This window comes from Nematolebias whitei, chromosome 20 (genome assembly GCF_014905685.2).
Source record: "Nematolebias whitei isolate Nwh7 chromosome 20, NemWhi1, whole genome shotgun sequence".
Taxonomy (NCBI): Eukaryota; Metazoa; Chordata; class Actinopteri; order Cyprinodontiformes; family Rivulidae; genus Nematolebias; species Nematolebias whitei.
In genome coordinates, this window is record NC_056517.1 from 22,747,741 (window position 1) to 22,765,550 (window position 17,810).

Here is a 17,810-nt window from a genome sequence, read left to right on the forward strand (position 1 = left end):
ATAAAATTAGAAGAAATCTGATTGGGCAATGCCTGTTTCTTCTCCCAGTCTGTGACTTCTGTGGCCCCTTCTCACTCACAAACCCAGCCCCTCCCCCACCGCTTGTGTGAAACTGTGGTTCCTGCTGTGAACAAGCTAGATGCATATGCAGATATCAATCGTTACAATAGGTCTTTGTTGACTCACAGTGGAGCCAATGTAAATTCCTGATAGGTGCGAAAATGACGGTAGCTGCTAAAAAGGAGAGGTTGGTGAATAACTGACCCATTTCACTCCCATTTCTAAACAAAGTCGTTGGTCAGATGAAACCCTCCGGTTCCCCCACTGACCCCATTCCTGCATCGTTTTTCAAACACGTTCTACCCACGATTGGACCCTCTGTTCTTACTATTATAAATAGTAGTATTGTGACAAGTGTGGTTCCCGATGTTTTCAAACATGCAGTAGTTCATCCGTTAATTAAGAAACCTGGACTTGGCCCTTCGACTTGCTCAAATTTCAGACCAATCTCGAAACTTCCCTTCCTGTCCAAAATCCTGGAGAAAATAGTTTTCATTCAAATAAACAAGTTTTTGAATGAGAATAGAATTTCGAGATTTTTCAGTCTGGTTTTAAGCAACTCCACAGCACTGAAACAGCATTAGTGAGGGTTCGTAACAATATTATGATCTCAAACGATTCTGGTCAATTTGTGGTACTTGTGCTCCTGGACCTTACTGCTGCTTTTGATACTGTTGACCACAGTATCCTGATATCACGGCTGGAACAGTGGGTTGGGATCACAGGTGCTGCATTAGAATGGTTCCGCTCTTTTTTTTTTCTTTTTTTTTTTCACAAAAAAAAAGAATGGTTCCGCTCATACCTGAGTGGCAGGAGTTTCTGTGTCAAGTTTGGTAATAATGAATCTGCCTCATTACCTCTTTCTTGCGGGGTCCCCCAGGGTTTGATTCTTGGACCCCTTCTGTTCTCACTTTATTTGCTCCCACTGGGGTCCATCCTGAGGAAACATGATCTTTCATTCCATTGCTATGCTGATGACTGTCAGATCTACCTGTCGGTGAAACCAGCAAATGTTTGCTCCATTCACCCTCTGTTAAAATGTCTGGACGACATTAAGGCCTGGATGGCTTCAAATTTCTTAAATTTTCATGATGAGAAGACTGAAGTCATTGTCTTTAGCCCTAGTTCAACTGCCGCCACTGATCCTGTCAACCTGGACTCTCTTCAGCCATATCTTAAGCAGTCTGGTAAAAATCTCGGGATGGATTTAGACTCTGACTTCAAGTTTGACAAACAAATCAACTCTGTTCTGCAGAAAAGCTTCTTCCAACTCAGACAGGTAGCTAAGCTCAAGCCAGTATTGTCCAGACCCGACCTTGAGAAACTAGTCCACGCCTTTGTCGAGACCTGATTGGACTATTGCAATGCCCTCTATGCTGGGGTCAGCCAGGACTCCATCTCACGTCTTCAGCTCGTCCAGAATGCTGCTGCTCGGCTTTTAACCGGAACTCGTAGGTCTGAACATATTACACCAGTTCTGTCCTCCCTTCACTGGCTCCCTGTTCGTACTAGGATAGTCTTAAAAATTCTTCTGTTGACCTTCAAATGCTTAAATGGCCTCGCACCCCTTTATCTCTCTGAGCTTCTGGAACCATACGTTCCCTCTCGGGCCCTGAGATCATCCAATCAGCTGCTTTTGGCTGTTCCAAAAACAAGACTGAAGCTCAGAGGAGATCGGGTTTTTCAGTCATGGGCCCCAAACTCTGGAACAACTTGCCCCCCAACATCAGGCAGGTCACCTCCCTTCCTCACTTCAAATCCCTGCTAAAAACACATCTGTTCTCGTAGGCATTTCACACAGTGTAAACTGAGCTAGTGTTTTTTAATCTGTGACCCTATGTTTTAAATGCTTTTTATTAGTTCCTCATTTATTATTATTAGTATATTGTATTTTTTTCCTCTTTAATTTTATTCCCATTGATTGTTGTTATTGTTAAGCACTTTGAAAACAGGTTCTGTTTTAAATGTGCTCTATAAATAAAGTTGACTTGACTTGTCCAGGACATTAACTGCTTTAAAGCATCAAGATATGAAGTTGTCAAGCCACTAGTCTTCCTATTAAAGAACACGGAGACAGATATCCAGTTTAGGGTGATTTATTTGCTGTGTTTCTTCTGGTATTTACACACAGCAAGCAGTAAACCAGTAAAGCGCAAACAAGCTTGAACAAAAAAGCTACGTCCTTGCCGGGAGAGAAAAAAAACAACTTCCAACTGAGCTCTGCACTTTACACAGAGCAGTGGAACAGCCACGGTGCATTCAAGAGCATAGGAACTATTATATTCAGAAAGAAACAAGCCATAACCAAACAGAACCTAGCTCAGTTTAGTGGTTCTGCATGTAATGCTCCTCAACCTCCTGCCTGAGGGGAGCAGGACAAAAAGTGTGTGTGCTGGGTGAGTGGAGTCCTTCATGATGCAGGTGGCTCTCTTCCTGCATCTAGAGGTGTTAATGTCTGTGATGGTAGGGAAGCTGACTCCAACAGACTTCTGTGCAGCCTTCACCACTTTCTGCAAAGCTTTTCTTTCTGCAGCTGTGCAGCCTCCATGCCACACGTTGATGCAGGAGCACAGGATGGTCTCCACTGCACACCTGTAGAAGGAGGTGAGGACTGAGCTTCCCAGACCAGATCACCTCAGTTACCTGATGAAGTAGTCTCCGTTATGCTTTCTTGATCAGGCTGCAGCGTTGTCATTCAGGTGCTCACCCAAGTACTTGTAGCTGGAGACCACTTCCATCACAGATCCTCTTATGTTCAGGGGGGTGTAGGTGTGTTTGTTTCGTCTGAAGTCCACGACCATCTCCTTCTTCACATTGATGTGAAGGTTTTCTTCCTGCACCAGCTCTCCACCTCTTGCCTGTAACTGGACTCATCATTGTTTGTGATGCATCCCACCACCGCTGTGCCATCTGCGAACTTTACAATATGACAGCCTGGATGGGTAGCTGCACAATCATATGTGAGCAGAGTGAACAGGATGGTGGAGGAGGAGAAGTTGTGGATCCTCACAGACGGTCCGTTTGTTAAAAAAGTTGAACAATTTGTCTTTTTAATGCAATGGAAATAATTGTGTTACATAAATACTTAAGACCTGTTCTTTAATCTGGACCATGAGCAAGGCTCTTAACCACCATCTGCTCCCTAAACAGGTCTCTCTTGAAAATGAGTTCTCGTGGCTCAATGAGACTACCTGTATAAATAAAGGCTAAATGAAAAAAAAAAAAAATAGTGTTAATACAATTTTTATACTTTTAAGCATGAACTATTTTTCATTCAAGGCACACTTAACATCCCCCCCCCCACCCACAACTTTCATAAATTAGTTTAGAGAAAATTAACAGTATCAAAAAAACACTTTAAAATTTTACCTATTCACTTAATGAACATGCTCCATTTTCCCCTCATTCGTGAACAAGACCCCGAGATACTTGAACTCCTCCACTTGGGGCAGGACCTCCTCCCTGACCCGGAGAGGAAAAAGGTAAGAGTGCCCTCTCCGGGTCATGGAAGAGGTCCTACCCCAGGTGGAGGAGTTCAAGTATCTCGGGGTCTTGTTCACAAATGAGGGAAAAATGGAGCGCGAGATCGATAGGCGGATAGGTGCAGCATCTGCAGTGAAGCAGGCGCTGTACAGGTCTGTTGTGGTGAAGAGAGAGCCGAGTCAAAAGGCAAAGCTCTCAATTTACCGATAGATCTACGTTCCTACCCTCATCTATGGTCATGAACTTTGGGTTGTGACCGAAAGAACGAGATCTCGGCTACAAGCGGCTGAAATGAGTTTTCTCTGCAGGGTGTCTGGGATCTCCCTTAGAGACAGCGTGAGAAGCTCGATCATCTGGGAGGGACTCAGAGTAGAGCCGCCGCTTCTCCACGTCGAGAAGAGCTAGTTGAGGTGGCTCGGGCATCTGGTTAGGATGCCTCCTGGACGCCTCCCTAATGAGGTGTTCCGGACACGTCCCACCGGGAGGAGGCCCAGAGGAAGACCCAGAACACGCTGGAGGGACTATGTTTCTCGGCTGGCCTGGGAACGCCTCGGGATTCCCCTGGCCAAGTGGCTGGGGAGAGGGAAGTCTGGGCCTCCCTACTTAGGCTGCTACCCCCGCGACCCGACCCTGGATAAGCGGAAGAAAATGGCTGGATGGACTTAATGAACATAATAAATGTGTTGCCACTTCTTCAAATTATTACAAAAAACTCTTTACATAAAACTGAACAGAATCATAACAGCAGTAGTCATACCAAGTAACAGGGCTTCATTTGTAAATTGAACAATTCTGGAAAGCAAAAAGCGGGCAGGCCGGTTATGTGGGGGGTCTGGATGTCTTCCCCCAGAAAACTTTGAATAAAGTAGATGTGATTTCCTGCTTTTTTGTGTATTTTAACAGGTTGTTAAACATCTATATGCTTGTAAAAAAATAATAATGGGGACACCCCCCCCCCCCCCCCCCCCCCCAAGTACCAGCCCACAGACCCCTTAGGGTCCAGGGACCCCAGTTTGATAACCACTGCTCTAACCTAACCATGTTTGATGGCGCCGGTGTGTAGGGCTGCCCGTCTCTCGCTCTCTGCTTGTATTTTATTTTTGTTATTTTTACAATGGTTGGTGCAGTGTGCCGAGTCATATTTTCAGTATGATCGTCGGGCACTTTTGGAGCTCCGTACATTTGCTGAAATTCCGGCGGAGTTTTTGAACAGCGGCCAGCACTCTCCCCCACCGGTCCTATCTGAGATTCCTGCGTTCCTTCTGCGTGACCCTGGCCTTTCTCCATGGAGGAAACGTCGCAGACGTCGTGGGAAGCGTGCAGGGATTTTGGTGAAACTGAGGCAAAGTGTGGATTATTCTAACAGGACTCGCTCTGGATCTGATCATCTCCTCTCTGACCCGTGGTGCTCCCGGGGCCCGGCTGCTGGCCAGCTGCCCGCGCGCTCAGTCCATGGAAACACCTGGAGTTGTTTACCTGTGCGCCGCACCAGCAGACCAGGAGGAGCTGTTCTTCATAACCTGCGCCCGCTGGCGCGCGCGTCTCCCTCCACGGCTGTGCCTGTGTCGGACAATATCAGGATGTGTTTAATCAACGCAAGGTCTGTTTCCAACAAGACGTTTATCCTCAATGACTTTTTTAAAGATGAGGAGTTGGATTTTCTGTTCGTCACAGAATCTTGGATTTCTGATGGTGAGTCCAGCGCCCTGGTGGAACTACTTCCTCCGGACTGCGTATGTTGCAATGCCCCGCGGCCATCAGGTCGGCGCGGGGGCGGATTATTAACAGTTTTTAAAGCAAACTTTGCCTGTAAACAGTTGTCCATCCCGGTGTCCCGCGCCAGCTTCGAGCTGAGCGCCTTTGAACTTGGACACTCTCCTCCGGTCCTGTGTGCGCTCATCTACCGCCCACCTCGTTCTAAGGACTTCATAAATGAATTCTCTGACTTTTTGGCTGATATCTGTTGGATTTCATGTTTTATCTTTTATCATTATTTTAATCAAGCTTGAAATTTCTTTAATTACCTTACAATCATTTAAATATTAATCAGTTACTTTGATTTGAATTACTTAGTTAAATAGAATATTAACTTCTCACTCACTCACACACACACACACACACACAATCACACATGCAGGGACTGACACGCACACACACAGAACAGATGAGAATGTAGTTTGCTTAAACATAACTAGTAAAGATGATAGAACTTAATATAGCTGACTAAACTTAGTAAAGATAGTAAGTAGCATTGAATAGTTTAACAAGCATTTAATCGTTTAACAAGTATGCTCAGCTCAAGAGAAAGTTAACAAAGGACCATAAAACCATAAAACCTTATCTTTTGGTATGTGACCTCCAAGGCTGAAGAGCCCCGTAACCATGACAACGGAGTGTTTAAACCAATCAGGAGCAGTCTTCTGTAAAATAAGGGAAAGAGTCAGAACCGAGGTCATTGCATTTGCTGGAGGACTGCCATCCGACAGGTCTGTCTTTGAAATGCCCATGTATGCATACATTGTAATTGTATCTTGAATTTCTGAGTACTTGTAAATCTGTTGAATAAATCTCTTTGAACTAAGGAACTGCTTCAGCTGTATTGAACACCAATGTGGTTCTCATAAGCCACCACAACATATCACACAGAGATACACTCACTTTTTGCTTATTGGTGACTTTAATTTGCATGTGTGTTGTCAGGAGAAGCCTTTAGTGAAGGACTTTCTGGATTTATTGGACTCTTTTGGCTTAGCTCAGCAGGTGAGCGGCCCCACCCAAGAACATGGTCACACGCTGGAACTCGTTTTAACACGCGATGTCTCTGTTTCTAATTTGAAAATCGGTGACAATGTTTTTTCAGATCACATGCCTGTATTGTTTGACTTCACCCCCCCCTTGTCATACTGCTAAGACGTGCGTTCCTGCACGTACGCGTTCCATTAACCATTTCACTGCTGCTCGTTTTAATGAAGGTTTTAATTCTGAGAGGATCGAACAGTTCCCGGTGTCTCTTACCACTGAGGAGCTAACCTCTCAGTTCAACTCTGCCTGTTTAGATGTTCTGGACCGTGTTGCTCCCCTTAAGACCAGAAAAACAAAACTTAAATCAGAGCCCTGGCTGAATGACGTCACGCGAGCCGTTAGGCGGCAGTGTCGCAAAGCTGAACGAAAGTGGAGGAAGGACAGGCTCCAGGTGTCTTTTCAAATGTTAAGGGAGAGTTGGCGTCACTATCAGAAAACCGTTAAAGCTGCCAAATGTAAATTCTTTTCTGATTTAATTGTCTCCAACTCCCACAACCCCCGAGTTCTTTTCTCCACCCTGAACTCAGTTCTACACCTCAGTGAGCCTTCACCTCTGGAAGCCTCAACTGAGCTGTGTGAGAACTTCCTCCATTTCTTTTTAGAAAAAGTGGCAAACACCCGGGCACTCATTTCTCCACCAGCTCATGATCTGTCCATCCCATCTCAGTGCGTGGCTGTGTTTGACCACTTTGAGCCCATCTCTCTGTCTTCTCTGGAGCAGGTAATGTGCAGCATGAAGCCATCTGGTTCCCCCTTTGATGTGGTCCCCCCTCGACTACTAAAGGAAGTTTTTCCTACCCTGGGTCCTTTTATCCTCACTATTCTGAATAGCAGTTTATCCTCAGGTGTGGTGCCAAAGACTTTTAAACATGCTGCTGTCCAGCCCCTCCTGAAAAAACCTAACCTTGACCCCTCAGTCATGTCCAACTTCCAGCCTGTCTCCAGACTCCCATTCACCTCTAAACTACTGGAAAAAATTGTGGAGTCTCAGTTGAAACAGTTTTTGGGGGATCACGCTATCCTTGAGTTATTCCAATCTGGCTTCAAATCTCTCCATAGCACTGAAACTGCTCTACTGAAGGTTTTTAATGACATTTTCATATCCACAGACGCAGGTGATTCTGTGCTGCTTGTCCTATTGGACCTTACATCTGCTTTTGACACCATCGACCACAATATCCTCATTTCTAGACTGGAGCAGTGGGTGGGCATCACAGGGTCAGCCCTTAAATGGTTTGGGTCCTACCTCTCTGACAGAACCTTCTGTGTCAATATCAAAGATTTTAGTTCGGCATCGACCGCACTCCAGTGGGGGGTACCGCAGGGGTCCATCCTCGGTCCCCTTCTCTTTTCTTTATACCTGCTGCCACTAGGTGCTATCTTCCGCAAACACGACATACCCTTTCATTTCTATGCCGATGATTGCCAAATTTACTTCCCCCTGAGGCACAGAGGCACACGCTCCATTCAGCCTCTTCTTGACTGCCTGGCTGACATCCGGGACTGGATGGCTTTAAACTTCTTAAGCTTCAATGAGAAGAAGTCTGAAGTCATGCTGTTCCATCCCAGTGGCTCACTCATGAACCATGACATTGACCTTTTCTCTCTAGCCCCGCTAGAGAAACAAAAGGTGACTAATCTGGGGGTGATAATGGACCCGTCCTTAAAACTCAACAGTCACGTAAACATGATGGTCAAATCCTGTTTTTTTCAGCTGAGACGGCTGTCTAAGCTGAAGCCTATACTCAACAAAAAGAACCTCGAGACAGTGATCCATGCCTTCATAACATCTAGGCTTGATTACTGCAATTCACTTCTGTTTGGAATCAGTCAGTCCTCCATTGCTCGTCTACAACTGGTCCAAAATGCTGCAGCCCGATTTTTAACTGGTACAGGCTACAGAGAGCACATCACGCCAGTTTTGGCCTCCCTGCACTGGCTACCCATTCACCTTCGGATCCATTTCAAAATTCTCATGTACGTTTTTAAATCACTGAACAGTTCCGCCCCATCCTATCTCACTGATCTTCTGCAGCCATATGTCCCACCGCGCTCTCTGAGGTCAGCAGACCAGATGCTTCTCTCAGTCCCAGAAACCCGTCGTAAGCTCAGGGGTGACAGGGCTTTCTCTGTTGCAGGTCCACGACTGTGGAATGAGTTGCCACTGAGTGTCCGGCAGGCTCCCACACTCTCAGTCTTTAAGTCTCGCTTGAAGACCCACTTCTATTCGCTTGCCTTTAACACGGTGTGATTTGTTTTGGTCCGGTCTGTTCTCTACTCTGTTAGCCATTTTAGTTAGCTTCTGCTGCTATTTGTATCTGTATTTCTATTTTATGTTTTCCTGTTCGCTGTGCATGTTTGTGTTCTTTTGTACAGCACTTTGGTTGGCCTTGTTGCTGTTTTAAGTGCTATATAAATAAATTGGTATGGTATGGTATGTTTTACTCGTCTTCTTTTCAAACCTTTTCCTCGTGGTTTTGCTACCTTGAAATGCCGACACTTTGATCTAGTTTGTTGTAGTCCTAGTTAAAATTTAGAAAAAGATTGTAAAAATTCAACATGACTAAAGAAATAAAAACAAACTCTCTCCCGTTTAAGGTCAGTCTGCCAGCTGAGTAGCAAAAAAATCCTGTTTTCACGCAAAAATGACACAAACAGTTTAAAACGTTATAGAGACAAATCACTTTATTTGCCTTTTTCAAACAACTCACAAAAAATGATCAGAAATGTAAGCTTCACCTCTTGCATTCACAAACAGGCTACATTAGTGGTTATGCTCAAAATAAGTAAACATGAAGGAAACATTTAAGTCATGGCATACATACAACCATCCGAACAAAGACATAGATATCTAGTTTTATTTTGAGGGTAATTATACAAAAGAAAATTACTTGAATCCGCAGTAAGACAGTAGCTGTCACACAAACATCAGTTTTAGCATCTTGCTGAAAATATTCGGGCCGTTGTCAGATTATAGTGTACATGAAAGCAGAACAGTAAATTAGTTTTGAAATGTTTTCCTCTAGGGAACAGAGCTGACTGTTAAGATGCAGTTACGGTAAGCAAGCATGATGATGGTCAGTAAGTTGCTGTGATGACACAGAGGTTAATGGAAGCCAGCTCTGCCACATTAAACTAGGATCTTCACATTATGAGTCACTTTCTGTGCCTATCATTCTAACTTTCAGGAAGGGTTCGGTCAGTGAGTCACTGGAGGTTAGCCCTTTGAGCATTTAAAACTGCTCTCCATCCACTCTGATTTCATGGCTGCTCATTCTTTTGGCTTTGGCCTCCTCTTGTTCCAAGTTAGACTCCTTCCCTGTGTGCTTTTTAATAAACAAAAAAATACCAGACATCATTTAAGCCACTGGACTGCGTCATATAAGGTAACCAATGCAACGGCGTTAATTACAAGCCCAATAAAGAAGATAGCTGGATGTTTAATCTCTACATAGCACTCAAGCTAAAGCACTTCTACACTTTGCTTTTGAATAAAGGTAGTTGAAACACACAGTGTTCCTACGTTTCACATTTCGTCTTTGCATCCACGACAGTCCTTTTGCATAGACTCCACACGCTTACTCTTGTGTTAATGATTCCAATCAGATTTGAACTTGGCAACGTCTGATTTAAGTCCTAGGAGAAACTAAAAGTCCTGTTTTACTTCTTCCAATTGCATATAAAGACATTATAAAAATAATCAGTCCTAACAGGTTCTACTTTTATTAAAGTCTAACCTCAAGTCTACAGAAACACTCAATTTCAGCAAGTCATTCTATGTTAAACAAAAACTTGAGCAAAATAGGAAAACTGTGACAAACTAAGCCCACTCGTGCTGCATACCTCATAAATACCTCGTAATTGTTGAGCAAGGTGGTGGAGGGTTGATGATTTGGGCTTGTTTTGCTATCACTGAGTCAAACAGGAACAACTACTTCAAGCTATTGCTGCTAAAGGTAGTTCTACAACTTGTTGAGTCATGAGCAAACTTTCCATCCATTATCTTGACCCGCTTCTTCCTTTTCGGGCCACTGGTGCCCATATCCAGCAGTCAATGTGCGGGAGGTGGAGGACACACTGGACAGGTCTCCAGTCCATCACAGTGACACAAAGAAAAACGAGGCAAACAACTAATCACTCTCTCACTCACACCTGGAGACAATTTAGAGTGACCAATCAGTCTAACATGCATGTTTTTGGTCTGTGGGAGGAAACCAGAGTACCTGGAGAAAACCCACACATGCACAGAGAGAACATGCAAACTCCACCCAGAAAGGTCCCGGGCTGGGATTTGAACCGGACAACCTGCTCACTGAGAGGCGGCAGCTCTACTAACTGCACCACCGTGCTGCCCGAGCAAATTTTCCAGTCTTTTCAATTTTGTAATAGTTTTTATTTAATAAATGTTGACATGGCAACATCTTTTGTGCATTTTTGTACACTCGAGGTTACATTTTAACCATTGTAGAGCCTTTTTATAGCAATTATTGTTGTATTTTTTTATTTATTTTTATGCCGTTTTAAACTAAATTTGCCTCAACAACGAGTGAAAGGAAAAGAAGTTGAACGCACTCCGTTTTCCTTGAAACGTTATCGCATTTGAACACAACCTGGCACAAAATGTGGCAAAAAGATTAATAAAAGTATACTCTACACCACTCTGGTAGTCCAAGATTACAGGATGTGTAAGGAGGGGATTATCCGCTTCACAATGAACAGTGACGCTCTGTACTGGAATTCCTAAAGCCCTCGTAACCTTGTGTTTTATTTTTATATGATCTAGAATTACATAGATTTACTTAACCTTGTCAGTCTTTGTTTACACAAACATTGGTGTTCTTGATGTTTTCATCCCCACAATAAAGTTTTCATTCACCAGAATCAATACGTGGGCACTTATTTATACAAGTGAGGAGTTTTCTTTGGTGACTAACAGCAACGTTTTTGGACAGATACAAGAGAAATGAGAGATTTAACACAAAAAAAGATGGAAATACAAAAGTTAACCAAAAGTCTGAGCCAGGTTAAATTTAAATTAGCAAAAGGAAAATCTTTACATGTCTGGAAGCAAATTGTTTCATCATTAAGTGTCCAAGCGGCATGTAAATACGTAGTGTTTATGGAATCACCTTTTTTAGTCGGAGCACCAGGGATTCCTCAGAAAAGGCATTGAAAGTCATTAGCCAAGTATGGTTAAAAAAAATTAAAATTAAAAAAAGGTAGAATTGGAAAAATGTTCAAGTTTTGCAAAAGTCCTTCTCAGGTTAAAGATCAACGGATTTGTGCATTTTCAATAGACAAAGTGACTGGGGGGGGGGGGATGAAGACATTAGTGCGCTTTTATAACATTTTGATTTGAAACAGAAGGAAAACTGACTACACAGACAAAAATAGTGCTTAAACATACTATCATACAAGGAAACCATTAGCTGTAAAATTAGCAGGAATGGCATCAAATTTGGGCTCAGTTTAAAAATAAGTTTTTAATTCAAACCCTCCTCAAGTGTAGTTTAAATTTCCTTGGTGGCCTCTGATGACTCTGAATTCACACTGCATTGCTGAGTTTAACGCTTTTGCAAATTTCATTGTGGTTTTTCAGTACAATAACCAGTTGCATTTTCTCCATTTAAACCTTTTATATTCCTTTCTCTCAAATTTCCACCTCAAAGCTGTCTGAATATACTTTAAACACCAACATTGTACAATGAAAGCTTTTTTAGATTTCATGGATTAGCTTCTTGGCAAGCTTAGGCCTAACTTAAAACACCATTCTTGTATTGAACTCGAAGATGTGGTTAGAGTAAGAAAAGAAAGAGTTCATGGATCATAAATTATCTGGAGTGTCAGCACATAAAAAGTTAGAGCTATAAATGGTGTATGAAGTGCCACCTTTACTACTTCCTGACACATTTGCTCTGCTAGCCAGGAACAGAAAGTCATGGTCAGGTCCAGGTTTAGGCACAAAATAAATGTGAAAGTCTGAGAAATGTATATGTACATAAAGCAGTGAACCTGCTCTACTTTGCCACTATAAAATACAGCACCTCTCTCTAATTCTCTTAGCCAAACTTTTACTTTTCTTCTTGCCGTTCTTCTCTTTGCTGTCTTCCATTTTTCTCGCCCTGATTTCTCTCATGAGGTCAAAAAACACCTGGAACAACAAGAACAACAAAAAAAGGAGTTCAGTTTGTGTATGCTTCAACACAGTGAGCTTGTATAGCCAGGGGAGGTGTGTGTGTGTTCAACGAACCTTGTCAACGTTGGCTCGAGTTTTGGCAGAAGTCTCCACGTAGCACACCCCCCACTGCTCTGCACGTGCTTTCGCTTCGTCGGCGCTCACCTGCCGCCGGTCGTCCAAGTCGGACTTATTCCCAACCAAGAGGAAGGGCACGTTCTCGTCCTCCTTCACTCGCAAGATCTGCTCTCTAAAAAACAGCCATAAAGCGTTAAAACAAAGCACTGCTTGCTTTTTAATATAAAGAGTTAAACTGCAGAAGAAACTTCATGACAAAAAATAACCAGTAAAGGTTTTTTTTTTAAATATTGCAATACACAAGTGATTGTTTCCTGTAAACAATAAATGCTTTGAGACCTGAAGTCTACTGTTGCTGCAAAGGACTCCAATTCTGTGATGGAAAAGACACAGAGGAAACCCTCGCCGCTGCGGAAGTAGTTATCCCGGATGGCTGCGTAGTCCTCTTGGCCAGCTGTGTCAAGGATGTCAATCTGCACCTCCTCCCCATCAAGCACCACTTTCTTCCTGTAGCTGTCTGCTTTAGTCGGCTCGTAGTCTTCAACAAACTAAAAGAAAAATTATTACCCATTAGGCTCAGAAGATTAGCTCGTTTTTTAACATTTTACACGGCAGATGCACTGACCTCGTCATACATGAACTGGAGCGTGAGGGCAGACTTCCCCACCCCTCCACTGCCCACCATAATCACTTTGTGAAGGGCTAGAGAGTTCTGTCCTTTTGGCTTTGCAGCTGCCATGACTCTGCGTTGATGCACGTGTCAGGGGAGTGAAACTTCAAGGTGGTGGGAGGAATTCTGAAATGAACATCGTAAAATGAATCCACATGCAGCAAAGTGATCAATGATAATTCTTGTGGAAGTTACAGTGAGAGAAAAATATTTAAAAAAGACATTGCATCATGATTTCCAAAGTCTGCATGCACCGGCACAAACTGCACAGACAAGATAAACTGCTGTTAGACTACAAATGTGGTTCAGAGAATAACTGAGACACACATTGCGATGACACTAAATGGATAGATAAGAAATGCGACCTTAAAATTTTACTTAATTTCTGCAAATATGCCATTTTAAAATGGATAGTTCAACTCTTTTGACATGGAGTTCTATGGAAAAGTTCTGGACAAATAACACCTTAACCTGACCAAGATGGCTCTGTAAACAAACTCAGTCTAAAGAAAGAGTTTAAGGGGCCGTTTACACGGCGCGTATTTTGAGTGCATCCGCAGCTTTCTCTCTGCGGTTCTGCTGATCATTTACACGACACCAGTGGCCCCCCCTCTTTGAATCCGGAGGTTTCTGAACCCACCTTCCAGAGTGGAGGTATTTCGTTGACACCCCCCCCCCCCGCTGATAATGTAAACATCTCCCGCTGAGGCTTTGTGTTAAACCACATGCACGCATGCACACGCGGACAGACAGACGCTATATTTCTATCAACATGTCGGCGGACACACCGCTTTCAGAACGTCTGATGGAATATTTTTAATCTCGTAGTTAATCTACGTCAGATTCCAGGTGCTGTGACCAACATCTGTGTTGGAAGAGACAGTCAGATCCAGTTCTAATGTCGTTGTTTATAGAACATGGCACGCGCACACGTCGCGCTGCACTATAACATACTAAATGTGCTAAATAACAACAGTTTAATAATAATAAACAGTATTTATGTTAGTGTGCGAGACATAATGAAGCTCTGAGCTAAATGAAGCTATCTGGACATGTAATTCAAATTTAAAATGATGCTAAACATATAGCGTGAACACTAAAGTTGAAAATGAAGACATCAGGTTTAATTTTTATTTATTTACTCAACACCACAAACTGTATGTCACACAAACACTGATAATTAAACTGAACACACTATTAAAACAAGTTAACTGAACTGTAAACTGCATTAATGAACTGGACTCTTGTTTTCATCCTGGATGTCCCACGTTGTCCATCTGGCTCGTTCAGGCTGTCACTCCTTTGATTAATGCAGCTTAAAACATTCAATGGATTGAATAAAAGAACTGAGGGGAATTTTAAATAAATAGTTCATCCAACAGCTCTCTCTTCCACGTCCTCCTGCACTGCACCTGGGCCGAGCCTTGTTCAGAACTGGTCCACCTGGTGGGAGGACAGCTTCTTCTTCTTTCAGGAAAAATAAAAACTCAGTTGGTTGTTGTGTGATCAAAGTAAACACAAGCAAACATTATTAAAAACGTTGATTTACCTGCAGTAAAACAGCTACTGATTATCCTCGAGTAAAGTCCAACATCGTCGACTCGGTTCTGGTCCACTCAGCAACCGGTGTGGAGCTGAAGCCGTCCCGCTTGGCGTCAAATCTGTCGACTCTTATCCAAAGTTCAGCCAAAATCCAGCTTTAACTTGTTAAAACTGTTGTTAGCTGAAGTTTTAGCCCAGAGGAAAGGAGCGTGTCGAGGCAGTACGCATGCGCATTAGGTGAAGGTACAAAATTCACAGCGCCATCTAATGACCCAGCATGATAACTACAGTGGATTCAGTGGGGCGGGGGGGATTCCTTCGGATGCATGTAAACACAAAATGCGTCCGTGTCAACGCGGATCTTTTCCTCTAATTAACAAACCCATAATTGTCTGGGGAAAAAAACAGATGTAACGCAAAGCTGACTGCAACATAAAGGTTTATGAAGTAGTGACTGTATTAACTGCTATGGGTGGCATGGTGGAGCAGTTGGTCGAGCTGTTGCCTCTCAGCGAGATGGTCACCAGATAAAAATCCTGGCCAGAGGCATTTCTGGGTGTAGTTTAAATGTTCTTTCCGTGCTGTGTGGGTTTTCTCCAGGTACTCCGGTTTCCTCCCACAGACCAAAAACATGCATGTTAGACTGATGGGAACTCTAAATTGTCCCTAGGTGTGAGTGAGAGTGAATGGTTATTCATCTTGTTTGTCTCTATGTGTCCTTGTCCTCGCACATTGATAGCTGGATATGGACACTAGTGACCTCCATGACCCAAAAAGGATGAAGCGGGTAAAGATAAAGGATGAATGAAACATTATGAAATGATTAGGTCATAAACTGTTTTAACACAGCACTTTGTTCAGCAGCAGCTAGCTGTAGCACTTCCAGTGCAGCTTGAGGCACATCCACCAAGAATATTTTAGTACCGGCTGAAACAACTGTGTAATTATTGTAATTCAAATCAGACAGGTTTATATAAAAATGTGTACTTGAATCGATGCTAAATGTTTGAGATTGGAGTTGGTTTTAAGGTGGCAGTAATGAGCAAAATTAGGTTTGAATAAATTATTTACTTTTTAGTCTCTGAATCATCTAAAACAAAAAAAGGTGTGTGAAAGGTAAAGTCGTAAATAACCACAAGGATCAGTTAAATGTTTAAAGCATCCTTGTGAAATGGCCATACAGACATATCTACGTTTGGAAAACAAAACGTAACATGTGGTTGGAATTACTGTACTACTTAATGAACAAGACAACTACAATTCAGTTTCTAGAAAATTAAGACAACCCACAGTGCAATGGTTTAAAATTCACTCTACAGAAAAATCACTCTGCAAATAAAACAGAGCTGAGAATTGAACACCTGTGAGTTTCACACCAAATGGCTGCAAAACATAAAAAAAAAAAAAACTGGCACGCCTGTAAAAGAAACAACTGAAAATACTTATCAGTGTTGAGTTTGGATGCACCAAAGTCTAAGTTTAAAACCAAAGACTGGCAACCTTTATTAAAATATTTCACTAAACTACAGCAAAGGACGAGTTCTCAGTTTCCTAATGTAATACAACACAAAAGTATTTTACCACTTTCACATTAAGTTTGCCGTCTTTTGTTAGAATAAAATAGTAAAACCTTTTCAAATCACCCAGACCTTTCCAGTATTAAAAATAACAGTATTTTTGTTAGAAACAGGCTAAAAGAATATAACTATAATAACAAGCAGCAGGCATTTTCAATACCCCAACAGGTGATCTGTAAATCCCATATTACCAAATACAACTTTTTTTTATTTTATAGAACATCTGGCAGTATTCTTTCTATCTTTGAAAGGAGTGTGTTAGATATGACACATGCTACAGCTATTTAGTGGTCAGTTTCTCATAATGAACTGTCTACAAAGACTTTTAGGAGACGCATGATGTCCAGAAATGTGTAAGCGTGTGTTACTAAGCCCAGGCAGACCTTTGGGGATCTGAGATAAATGTAGGAATAATGCCAACACATTAGACAAATTAGATAAAAAAAAAAAGGATCTTAGCAGTGCAATATAAAGAATTAATGCAGGACATAAAAACACTTTTACTTTATTTAATTAAACCTGCAAAAGGTGTTTGGTGAAAATAATGGCATGCATTGGCAATTTAAGAGCAGTATTATTAATAAAACGTTTCAAATGCAATGTTTTAACCAAAACTTCTCCGTCACGAAAACAGATGGAATTAAAGCGAGTGCTGACCACAATGACCAACATTAATAACTAACTAAAGTGCGTTTCATTACTTGGCACAGAATTTACGACAAAAACAAGTTAATATGGGGTTAGTTCATGTCAACTGTGCAAGCAGCACTTTTGGGAAACTGACACCATAATGAGCAAACAAACGACATTACAAAGAGCGATACATAATGCTTTAATGACTACGTTAACTTAATAACAAGTTTGCAGATGATATTATAACGTGACCAGCAGGTTGACAAGTGGGAAACGTGGCTAACCAGCTGAGTTACCAAATCCAGAGGCAGATAAAGACACCTGCCATTTAATCCCCAGCTGATGAGGATCATGCTGATTGCAGATGCTCAACAAATGTTTAAAAAAACGATCTTTTAAAACCCAACAGCAACAGATGCTCAGTCGGTGCGTCCTAATTAGCTAAAGGCTAACAAGCGAGTAGCTAAACTACACCGTGCTAAAAAGGAGAAAAGTGACCACAAAGAGCAGCTAAAACGCTATTGTTTAAGATTCACCTACCTGTAAATTAAACTGTATTCACTTTGGTAAAAGGTTCGACGAAGGCTGAGTTGAGGTGGCTAAATAAAACGAGTCCGCTAGCTGTTAGCTCATGGCTAGCTCCGCGGCTAACTTGTACGGTTAGCTGTTAGCAGCAGACTGCTCCTCCTGTGGGCTTGGCTCCGTCTGACAACGCCTGCCAGCCCGGGTAGTTTCAGAAAACAATTTTACTTTTGTGTTGTAATAATTATTTACTGACGACAAAAAAAAT

General features: G+C 42.4%; 1 protein-coding gene across 1 annotated transcript; it reads right to left on the bottom strand.

Moving 5' to 3' along the window:
* Window positions 1-10,693: 10,693 nt before the first annotated feature.
* On the bottom strand, window positions 10,694-17,721 carry ralaa (v-ral simian leukemia viral oncogene homolog Aa (ras related)). Its single transcript, XM_037694141.1, has 5 exons — window positions 17,561-17,721; window positions 13,224-13,394; window positions 12,938-13,146; window positions 12,596-12,770; window positions 10,694-12,496 (listed from the first exon to the last, which is right to left on the bottom strand). Exons 2-5 carry the CDS (start codon window positions 13,335-13,337, stop codon window positions 12,374-12,376), a joined length of 621 nt encoding a protein of 206 aa, XP_037550069.1. The 5' UTR covers window positions 13,338-13,394; window positions 17,561-17,721; the 3' UTR covers window positions 10,694-12,373.
* Window positions 17,722-17,810: the final 89 nt, after the last annotated feature.